This window comes from Cibotium barometz, chromosome 22 (genome assembly GCF_041138505.1).
Source record: "Cibotium barometz isolate CiBa-2024 chromosome 22, ASM4113850v1, whole genome shotgun sequence".
NCBI lineage: Eukaryota > Viridiplantae > Streptophyta > Polypodiopsida > Cyatheales > Cibotiaceae > Cibotium > Cibotium barometz.
In genome coordinates, this window is record NC_141067.1 from 43,798,095 (window position 1) to 43,810,530 (window position 12,436).

A 12,436-nucleotide genomic window follows, 5' to 3' on the forward strand; every position below is an offset into this window, starting at 1 on the left:
ACTGACGGAACCCCTAAGATCATGTCACAACCCAACAGAGGCGAGAATGAAATCTCGTTGGAATGAGGCCTTCTGAACGTCAAAGGCAAATTGCTGTGCCTTCTGAGAAATGTGGGTGCGGAGACCAGGTGTGAGCCCGGCCACATCCAGATGATATGGGACTAATGTGCAGCTCATTTTGTTAGCCAATTGAGGACAGATGGCGTCCTCAGAACTGCCCATATCAAAAAGGACAACAAACTGTCAGTCCTTGGCAGAGCCGTAAGCTCGGAGGAGGCTTTTCTGCGCAGCATCACTCTCACCCTCCTGCTTAGCATCAAATACCACGGATGGCATAGGATGCATAGAAGATAAAAGTTCAACTGCATTGGTGGTAATAGACGGGACTGGAGGAGCTGGGATGTTGTGGCAACTGTGGCAGAAGAGGCTTTGGCAGCTTGTTCCACTTGCCATTTGTGGCAATCCTTCTTACCATGCCCAATGATGTGACAGAAAAAACATCTGTTTTCTAACTGGTATTTCTTTTGCTCCTCTAGAGGAAGATAACCTCCAATAATGCCTGCTTTAGCCTTTTCATGGGGGGTTTTCTTAGGCTTAGATTCTTTATCTTTCTTACCCCCTGAACTGGAGCTATTACTGTTAGAAGTCATCTCCTGTCTTGATCAGACACCAGGGCCTCTGTTGTGGGTGTGCCCGCCCTGTATAGGTGTTTTATCATTTTTCCTCACTCCCCGTATTTTTTCCCCATTTTTTCATGGTGTGGATGGATGCCACATGTTGGCAGGAGCCCATGGTGCTGGCCGACTGCACCTCATGTGCTCCTGGTGGCCGGCCGACTGCCTATGATGCAGTCGTGGAGCCTTTTATGCCGGCCGACCTGTTTTTATACAGTCGTGGAGATATTTTGCTGGCCGACTACTTTATGCAGTCATGGAGAGCCATCACGCGCTGGCCGACTGCATCCATGGGGCATATAAATAGGCCCCATGCTCCTCACCATTTACACATTCAGTTTTGTACGGGATCTTGTGTATAGAGAAGAGTTTACACGCCTATCTCTCAGTGTTTCTTGTGCTGTCTATTTTCTGCACTCTACTTGCTCTTATGTACCCAAGTTTGGTTATCATTTCCGCTGCGTATTTTGACAATTACTGCCGTCCTTCTTAGCATCTTTAGAAGATGCATTACCTTTCCCTGGTTGTGTAGCAAATTGTTGTTGCTGGGGTTTGGTACTGGACTGGGATGACTGCTTGGGCTTGCCTCCATTCATCTTCATTTCTTCATTCTGAGCAAGAGTCAAAGCCTGGGTTCAAAGTTACGAATTATGAACCGAATGTTGGGATCCAATCCACGAATGAATTGCTCCATCTTGGCCTGCGCAGATAGCCCTAACTGTTGTGCTAAAGTAATAACCTTGCCGAAAAACTGAAGCACTGGGGATCCGTTATGTCTGAGTCCATAGAACTCATCTGCCAGACCGGTCATGTACTGGGGCGAGAGGAATCTGGTCTTCAAGTCATGGACAAATGTATCTCAGCTAAAAGCTGTGATACCTGTGGTCTGGTCTGTATAAAGATTAGACCAATGCTGCCACCAAGTGACTGCCTCACTAGTGAGATGGGGAGTCGCTACATGGACTCTATCATGAGGATATGTGATCGTAGCTAACGGGAAATGACCAGTAAATTGATGAATGAACTGATTAACCGCTAAATGATCACACTTACCATCATATTTACTGAAATTTGGTTGATTGCGAATGACCGTAGTTGATGCTGCAGACTGCTGGCTGGTGGCACCTGAGGCAGGGGAAGCTGAAGGGAGGTGTTGGTATCTAAGATGAATAGCCTCCTTTTCCCTTTGGTGCTCGAGTAACATACGTTCTCAATCGAGCTCTCGTTGGTGCTCCCGAGCGGCAAGCTCAACCTGACGCCGGTCTTCATCGATCCTACGTTGGGCTTCCTCATAGTCCCGTCTTTCTGCTTTCTCTTGTTGTTTTCTTGCTTCTGGTCTGCTTTTTCTTCTCTCCGTCTGGCCTCGTCTTCTCTTCTTTGTTGTTCCATCTGAAAGAAGAGGGAGATATAGTCAGGGACTCCTCGAGGCGAAGGAGGACGTGCTGTTGTTGCCTCCAAGAGTTGGAGACGCTCCATGAGCAGTTGGTTCTGAGCTCTAAGAAGAGCTATGGTGTTTGCTGTAGTCGGAGGAGCAAGGTCTCCTTCGGGGGAGACGTCTTCCGGCTGATGAGTACTCTCCTCTGTAGACATAATGCTGAAGTCGGTGGTCGTGCCAAAATGTAAGATCCCTGTTCCCACCGAGCAACGGATTCGGGGTACTGGCAGCGGAAGTAGCGCTCCTCGCGCGGGACAGGGGTCCCACACTCGGGGCCTCGCCCACGGATATCCGGATAAGAGACTAGTCCGTCGGTTGTTCCAAAACCGAACCCGGAAAAACTTCCTTTACCGGAAAGCACGGGCGATTCCACCAGGATAACTTTTTACTCTAACGTAGTCAAGATCATTTCTGATCGAGATGATCCAGTTACATCTATAAGGTACTTAGTCAGTTCAAGGAAGAAACTTGCACTTGGATCATTGGGATCAACGCTTTTTTCCCCATTCAAGAGGCACAGCCGTTGATTCCTATCCATAGAACAGTTACTATCCGGGATTTATTTTTTTTCTATCGTAAAAACAAAAGTTTGAGTCTCGATTTACGGATCCATCAGTCCAGCCTAACCCCATCCGATCCCATGGGTTAGCCAACCGCCCAACCACTGTAGTGATGGGATCCAATTAAAAATTTGGTTAGGTTTTGTCCCGGGTACCAAGGAAAAGAGTTCCAAGGCCCCCTAGCCGGATGTTCATGCAAAATAAAACTAGTCACACCACTCACACACCCAATATGAAATTGCCCTTTTTCAATCAGATTCAACCAGTTTAAAACAATCCTTTAATAAAACCATAGTATCATTGATCACCATCTTCCAATTTATCCAATTGATTCTTAATTTCCCATCATTCCTTCATCAGAGTATCTATGGCATCATTGGCAACTAGAACGCTCAGGAGCCGTTTCGATAGTTCCTAGCCCATAATACGTGGCAATATAATCACTTAACAAGATGGACTCTCGTTGAAGATCAGCAAGATCAACCAACAGATCCATATAAGGAGCCATGGACTCATCCATTGAAGACCAGCAAGGTCAATCAACCAGATCCATGCTCGATTTCAGAAAACAACTCCAACTCTGTTCCAATATCTTCCTCGACGCACGCGTGGGTATCCTAGGCAACCCAGAGCCCGAGCACCGTATGGTCAGCACCCTCTAGGATCCTTCGCAGGTAACCTAGCGCTTCACGCATAGGCCGCTTCCTTGGCCCCTCATCCACCGTACCGGAAGCTCACCATTTTAATCGCACCGAGGCTGGTCAAGACCTCGGCCGACCTTGCTACGCGAGACGTCCTTCATTGACTCCCCGTCAGCAGTTGCAACTTTACCATCACGACTTTAATCACAAGACGGTCAAAATGCTCCCCCCAGCATTCTTGACATAAAACAATCATTTACAAACAGCATTTACAAACAGTATTTACAAACAGTTTACAACACAATTTCTATTTTAACTTTAATTTTTTCACATTATCCCTCATCAATCTACATTACTTATTCCATATTCCATTTATATGTATACTCATCCCATCACATCATTTCTATCTCATCACTTCAGATTCCCTCACATCGCATATCGTATATTCACATCCATACATCCACATCTATATGCGTACATTCACATCTACATGCATACATCTACATCTCTATGCATACATCCACATCCACATTCACATTCACCTCCATACATCTACATCTACATGCATACATCCACATCTCCATTCACATCTACATTTATACATCTACATCTACATGCATCCATCCACCTCCACATCCACATCTACATCTATACATCTACATCTACATGCATACATCCATATCTCCATTCCCATCTACATCTATACATCTACATCTACATGCATCCATCTACCTCCACATCCACATCTACATCTATACATCTACATCTACATGCATCCATCCACCTCCACATCCACATCTACATCTATACATCTACATCTACATGCATACATCCATATTTCCATTCCCATCTACATCTATACATCTACATCTACATGCATCCATCTACCTCCACATCCACATCTACATCTATACATCTACATCTACATGTATACATCCACCTCCACATCCACATCCGTATCTATACATCTACATCTACATGTATACATCCACATCCACATCTATACATCTACATCTACATGCATACATCCACATCTCTATTCACATCTACATCTATACATCTACATCTACATGCATCCATCCACCTCCACATCCACATCTACATCTATACATCTACATCTACATGCATACATCCATATCTCCATTCCCATCTACATCTATACATCTACATCTACATGCATCCATCTACCTCCACATCCACATCTACATCTATACATCTACATCTACATGCATCCATCCACATCTCCATTCACATCTACATCTATACCTCTACATCTACATGCATCCATCCACATCTCCATTTACATCCTCATCTACACATCTATTTCTACATGCATACATCCACGTCCCATGCATACATCCACCTCTACATTCACACTCACATCCATACATCTACATCTACATGCAACATTCACATCTCCATGCATAATAAAATTCTTTTAATTAATCTAGGATGATAGTTCCTAGAATATGGTAGGAATTCCTCTTTTTATGCTTTGAATGAATTTATTTTATGCGTAATTTTTATAAAAATTTTGCCATAGCTCCGCTACTATGACTGATAAATCTCAATTTTTTTCTAAGGGATAAAGCTCATTATTAAAGAAATAATTAGAATGGTCTCTAATTGGATCATCAATCCATAATGGTCTCTAATTGGATCATTAAGAAAACAATTAGAATGGTCTCTAATTGGATCATCAATCCATAATGGTCTCTAATTGGATCATTAAGAAAACAATTAGAATGGTCTCTAATTGGATCATCAATCCATAATGGTCTCTAATTGGATCATTAAGAAAACAATTAGAATGGTCTCTAATTGGATCATCAATCCATAATGGTCTCTAATTGGATCATTAAGAAAACAATTAGAATGGTCTCTAATTGGGCCATCAATCCATAATGGATTGAATCATCAATGTGCATAAACTAAAAGCATAGCAAAGAGCCATTAATTTGGCCTCAAGCATAGCTTAATCTTGGATTAAGGAAAAGCTTTATGAAAAGCTTCATTTGGATTGAGAATGGTTCATGAGTATGACCATTTCTTGAGTGAGAGAGAGAAATTACATAAAAACCATTAGAATTTTAAACATAAATGGAAATTAACTTCTATAGCATTTATTAAATTATGTAACTCTTCACTACTATTCACCAATTAACTTCAATAGCATTTAAAAAACCATACTAATTAAACTTCTCAAGCTTGAGAGGGGTTGAGAAGAGAGAATCATTGAGAAATTATAGAAAGATCAAAATTCAATATACTTACCTTATAATTTGCTTGATTCTTTAGTCACGGTAGAGGCCCCCAACCAATCAATTGGTTTAGTATGTTGATGGAGCCACCAATGGGGATTGAAGAAAGAGAGAAGTATCAAAAACTAGTGAATTATTAAAGAATTCACAACTCTTGGCTTAGGTAGAGTAGAGTAACAATGCATAGACACTCTATATTTTGGCTTAGGTGGAGTAGAGTAACAAGCATAAGACTCTATCTAATTTGGCTTAGGTGGAGTAGAGTAACAAAGCATAAGAGACTATATTTTGGCTTAGGTGGAGTAGAGTAACAAAGCATAAGAGACTATATTTTGGCTTAGGTGGAGTAGAGTAACAATGCATAAGACATTATATTTTTTTCAACAAGGGGAGGCTTCTATTTATAGGAAAATTTGAGCTCCTAACCAAACAAACTGATTCTAGAATTTTCCAAGTCAGTTTGGTTGAATTTGGACTAGATTTGGACCTAGTTTGGTTATTTTTTGATTCGGTTTGGTTCCATTTTGATTTGGTTTGGTTCAAGAGAGATGAGAGATAAAAATATCACATTATTTTTGAGTTTAAAACTCATTCAAGCATGTGAAATATGCACCTCCTTTAAAGAATTCCCCTTCCTTACATATGTGTCAAAATTTTATTGCTCATAGTTTTTTACTAATAAACCTTGTACATTTTCAACTCTTCATCTTATGTGAAATATGCACCTCCTTTAAAGAACTCCTCTTCCTTACATATGTGTCATAGTTTTTTTACTAATAAACCTTGTACATTTTCAACTCTTCATCTTATGTGAAATATGCACCTCCTTTAAAGAACTCCCCTTCCTTACATATGTGTTTATTTACTAATAAACCTTGTACATTTTCAACTCTTCATCTTATGTGAAATATGCACCTCCTTTAAAGAACTCCTCTTCCTTACATATGTGTTTATTTACTAATAAACCTTGTACATTTTCAACTCTTCATCTTATGTGAGCATTTACTCATTTTTGGGTATCTTCTTTTACAAATTGGATTTATCTCCTCCCTACACATGGATTGATGCTATTGGCCCATAGGAACCTTAATTGGACCATAGTCTAAAGATTTATGAAAATCTAGACCCTTAGGCTAAGGTTCTTTATACCTCTTTCCAATTAATTCCAATTGCACATAGGAAAATTCTTTTTAAATTTCTGTTTCAGGGGAACTCATCTGAATTATAAGAGATATTTTTCTATCCAGAAATATTCAAAATCTGAATATTCTCTCTCTAGAATATTTTCTCTCTCTAGGTTAAAACAGTCACAAACAAGATCTCTTATATTTCAGAAAAGGAATTGATTACAGGGGAATATACTAGACATCAAAAAGGGGTTGAGGGAGGAATCTTACACAAAACGCAATCTGACCATCCAAGGATGCCCTCACGCTAGGATACGATGTGTGTGGACAAGCTGAATCTGATACCCATGTAACATGCAGCGGACGTATTCGTATTGGAGGATCCTGTGACACAAATGCTCACACCGTCTTCTGTATCTTGAGTTTCGCGAGTTTAGCAATCCACTATAAGACTTCAAACTTTTAAGAGAATTGAGAGAGATAGATGAGAACTGTACACTGTATGGGGTCCTGAATTACCCACTGAAGGGCCCCCTATCTCATCACCGAGATAGTATTTGCTTTATTATCTTTGAAGAGACTGACGGTGTGACTGACGATAAGCCAAACGCAAGACCTTTGAAGACCGAGAGTTGGGCTGAACTGTACACGACTGTAGAAGCACCAATGATGTCCAATCTTGAGCCTATGCACTCTTCCCAATGGAATGAGGGAGGGATGCAAAGCTGAGGCTGAGAGAGGGGCTGTTTGGGACTGTTCTAGACTGTGTATGAATGCTGTAAATGAGTATGAATGCTGCGTTTTACCTTCACCAAGTGGCTGGAGCAAAACGATGAGTAGATGAATGCTGAAAACTGTATGGATGCAGAAAACGCAAGATGGACTGCGGGTGGCTGAATGCTGAACTGATACGTTTTGCTGATGCAGTGGGGCTGAATACTCATGCGTTGAGACGCCTAGTGCTGTAGGCGAAAAACGCAGAGGGATGATGGCTGAAACTGCAATCGCTTATGCTCCTTGTGCTGAAGATGCCAAGCGCTTGAATGCTCTACTACTGAATATGATGAATGAATGGATGAATAACATGCTGATCTATTTATATGGACCAAGTGAGCCAGTCGGCTGGCTACAGAGCTGGCCGACTGCTCATGTCCACAATAAATGCATAAAAGATGTATAAAATGCTGAAAATGATGAAGAAAATACCAGAAAATTCCTAGTAAATATCCTGATAAATACTAGATGATATCTGGGGTTTCTGCAATGGTCTAGATGCCATGAATGAATGATGTGCAATATGCAGAATGCTTTCTAATGCAAACCCTAAGGTTTCTACTGACTCTACATGCATGAATGCGTCTCTTCAAGTGGGTTAAGGGACTTGGACTGACTGACTGACTTGCTATGGCTGAGAATGACCTACGTAGCTCGTGCTTGACTTATCCTGGACTAAGGATTACAATGGGGTCACAGCGTACGACAAATATCATCCTGAAAGGTTCTAATACCCATACAATGTTGCACTGATGATGATGAGCCAGTTTGTCACCATGCACTACAGTGCAGAGTGCATGTGCAAATCACCACAAAGATGGCACTTTTCACATATGGCAGTCTTCAGGCTGCTGCCCAGGCGGAATATAGAATCAATCAACGGTTGTCGGCTAGTTTTCAGCAGGCAGCCAGCAATAACATGAGTAACACTATTGTCAACCTGCTCAAAGGCGACAACCGGACAAGAGAGAGAGCACTGCGTAGCAACAGTACGACCAACCTTGCAAGAGGATGCAACTGTACAGCCAACGCTGAGTAGAGAGAGTGTTCCCGACTGCTGCCCCTTCTTTTTTTTTCTACGAATTCAGCCCATCCTCTCTTTCGTTGGAGTCAGCCAGCTCTTTTTGGCCCTTGCTTTTCCCCCTTTTGCCAAAAGTGGCCTTAGCTGCCAAAAATAACTACTTTTAAGCTTTTTTCCAAACTTGCTTCCCAAGCTGGAGCTAGGCGCCTTCTTTTGTCCATATATATCTGTCCAATACTAATAATATGTCTAACCCTTTGTTAATAATGTGTGAAAACACTAACTTATCATTTTAATGATGAAAATCCCATGCTACTTTTGTCCAGATGCCATCTTTCAAGCCAAAACTTTGTCAGTTCATGCTCCCGCTTTCTTCTGTGGAAAAATCCCCGTTCATACCTTGGTTCCACCCAATGTGTGAAACACAGGTCAAGACGGGTGAAGGGACCAAATGGTGACAGAGTCTAAGTCCAGATGTTTTTGTGATACTTTATTCTTTATTATGCAATATGTAGCATGCTATCATGTGCATTCCGCACTTGGATGCCACATGGACATATCTGTACAACAAGTGCAAGTAACTAGCCCTTGTCCAAGATGAGTTAGCCAAGGATCCACTATAGAGCATTCATGGTCACATGTACGAGAACCGTACATGGTCAAGTGTGCATGTCCCACACATGAAGTTAGTGCATGTCCCACACATCTTTGTAACCCTTTGGAATGATGTAGAGGTGTACCAGGCATTTATGAGGTTTCCACTCGGATGCACGGGCACCAGTCTAGGTTCATGAGATAGGCTTTGAAGAGCCTTGAGCATGGGGTTTGCCCAAGGCGCAACCAAGGGCTTAATACCCAATCGGCCAGCCCATTGTTGCATGCGCAGAAGCCTTGTTGTACTTGATCCAACCCTAAGCCTATTGATTACGAACACTAATGCAAACGCAATGAATAGATAGCACAGAAAGAGAGAGATGAACTGTAGTTTTAGCATATTTATATGGTACAAAAAGATGCAGATGTCTATACAACTTCTATGGCCTTTGGCCTTCCAAAGGAGAACTAAATTCTTGATGGTAACAAACTCCATGATGGAATCCATGATGTTGGCAGTATCCGAGATCTGCAAGTTGGCAAGTTGATTCTCCAAGGCAACCTTCTGAGTAGAGTTCTCTCTATGATACCTCCTTTGATCTGGGGTAGGGACAAAACACACAAAAAAATGGATGCTGACAAAAAAATTGTGTTAAATTGCGAGGGAGGGCTTGAAAAAAAAAACCTTGGGCTGATAGTCTTCCTGCGGAGAACCTCAGCGCTTTGATACCATTGGAGGCAACATGCGGAAGGAGAGGCGAGACTTGGAGCAACTAGCAATGATCCAACACTTGAGCAAAAATGATGAATGAATTAAATGGCACAAATCCTATTCTTATATACATCATGAAGGGGCTGGTCGGCCAGCACAAAAATCCATGATTGAGGACAGAGTCCACGACTAGGAAAAACGCCTAATAAAAGGTGGGAAAAATACCCAAAAATATCATATAAATATGATGAATAAAAGGGGGCAAACGGGGCTGGAGATGATCATTCCAACAAGAAGGTTGCAAAATTAGCTCAGGTTTAGGAAGCTCACAAAGAGGGAAAATGGGCAGTATATTGTGATGGAAGAGCCCTCAACAAGAATTTTTGCAAACCCAAACCAGGTTTTTTCCTTTCTGATGTATCTGTACTACAAACTAATCTCAAGACCTCTATGGTCTTTGTTGTCACTGTTATCATCAACACATCATCATCAATACGAACATCTTTATTCTCCTCCCCCTTTCCTCATGGTAGTTGCTATTGCTGTCGTAGTCACCATTGCCGTCATTTACATTATCGTGGAAAAATCGAGAAGGGTAGAGCTTCAGAATTTTACTTACTTAGAAGAGAGAGACCATCAGGCACAACAGCAGTTCCTTGATGGTAGGGCATGCAGCATTCGCCATAGCCAAGCTTGTTTTCGCCTCCGCCACACGGACAAGCGGTCTGCAGATCATCATCTTCATCTACAACATCTTCATCATCATCGCCTTCTTTGGAGGCCACGCCCTTCTTCTTCTGCGCGTCTCCGAAGCCTCTGCCAGGGGAAAGAGGGGAGATTACGGTCTCGTCTTCCGTGCCCTTGCCCTTCTTCTGCTTCAGAAGCTCTCCAAACCCTTTGCCGGACGCTGCAACAACAGGAAAAAACGTGTGGCGAATACGCGAAGTTGCCGGCCATGGAAATGCTGGTGTAGAAGGCAAGGGCAGCAAGCCGGTGATAGTTGCAGGAGGGCTCAACCCCTGCATTGCTGCTACCATGGCTCGAGAGCTTCGACGATATCTACACAAGCTTTGTGGCTTCAGACAAGCACCAGCCCGGTCAGTGTTGTCAAGGGCGGCCAAACATATAATAGGCGTTTTACACCGTGCGTGGTGTTGGACCAATTAATGCAGCATTAGTGCCTTACACACCGCCTCGCGCCTACCGTGGCCTCCACCTCCTGCCCCTGTTTCGCCTCTGCGTGGGCAGCCGAGCTTGGCTGCCCAAACTTGGGCGCACCTATCTCGAGCCAATCGGCAATTCGGTGGACCATGCAATCGTTCTTTCCCGCCATTCTGCAATGTGATAAGTCAGGTTCTATGCTTGGGGGCTACTGTGCAGACCGATTTCCAACACACCAGATCAATTTGCAGAGCAATCTCCATCCAGGTATGTTCTGCGTTTTTTTTCTTGCTCCTCAAACTTCGTATCTTCTGTATTTTCTGATGCATGTTGTATATTCTGCATGTTGTAAAGACATGACAAGGTTCTGTGTTTATGCATGCTGTATTTTCTTGCGTTTCTGCATGCTGTATTTTCTTGCGTTTCTGCATGCTGTATTTTCTTACATGCTATATTTTCTTGCGTTTTTGCATGTTGGAATTTTTGTTGTATTTTCTACGTTTTTTTCTGTTGTATTTTCTACATTTTTTTCTATTGTATTTTCTGCGTTTCTGCATGCTGTATTTTCTTGCGTTTTTTTGTTTCTGCATGCTGTATTTTCTGTTGCAGAAAATACAATAGAAAGAGCAAAAAAAATATTGAAAAAATATAGGAATCATAGCATGTTGTATTTCTCTGCGTTTTTTGCTCTCATCCTTCAGCACTTCATAGGAACTCTGCATCCTATACGGAAAATATGCAACATGAATCATAACATGCTGTATTTTCTGTATTTTTTCTATACAACAGGAACCATAGCATCCTATACATAAAATATAGGAATCATAGCATGCTGTATTTTCTGTGTTTTTTTGCTCTCATCCTTAAGCACTTCATAGGAACTCTACATGTTGTTATGCATGTTGTATTTATAGGAATCATAGCATGCTGTATTTTCTACGTTTTTTTGCTCTCATCCTTAAGCACTTCATAGGAACCCTGCATGTTGTTTTTTTGCTCTCATCATCAGAGTCTTATCCTTAAGCACTTCATAGGAACTCTGATTGGCCCAACGCCACGCGTTTAGGTGGGCGCGAGGCAGTGTGTAAAGCACATGTATCGTCTGCATGTTTTGATTTGCATCTTCTTTGATTATTGTTAATCATCATTGGATGCTTTGATTAGTATCTGATTGACCCCTTTATTTTGACGTTCCATTAATCCCCTAATGGATTCCCAGAACTCATAAGACAATGAGTACACGCCTTTATACTCCCAATATTCTCAGGCATCCTACTTTCCTGACATGCATGTGCCAGTCACTCCAACCAATAGTTTGACACCACCCCATCCTCATCCTCAGCATTTGCATGTCCCTCACTTGTTCCAGGGACTTTTCCTTTGTCCGCTTTTGGTGGTTCACCGTTTGCGTTTATGCCATACCAACAGCCCAACCCAATCGGCTACCAATCTGTGCATCAAAGTCCACAACCCTCA

The 12,436-nt window shown here is 42.1% G+C and overlaps 1 protein-coding gene across 1 annotated transcript in view; it reads right to left on the reverse strand.

Annotated features, from left to right (window-relative positions):
• The window catches only part of LOC147626637 (uncharacterized), a 33,960-nt gene extending 23,063 nt beyond the window's left edge, over positions 1–10,897 (reverse strand). Inside the window, exon 1 of the mRNA XM_086816701.1 lies at positions 10,419–10,897. Within this exon, the coding sequence (XP_086672827.1) occupies positions 10,419–10,836 (418 nt within the window). The 5' untranslated portion in view covers positions 10,837–10,897. The remainder of the gene's footprint in view (positions 1–10,418) is intronic.
• Between the last annotated feature and the right edge of the window lie 1,539 nt (positions 10,898–12,436).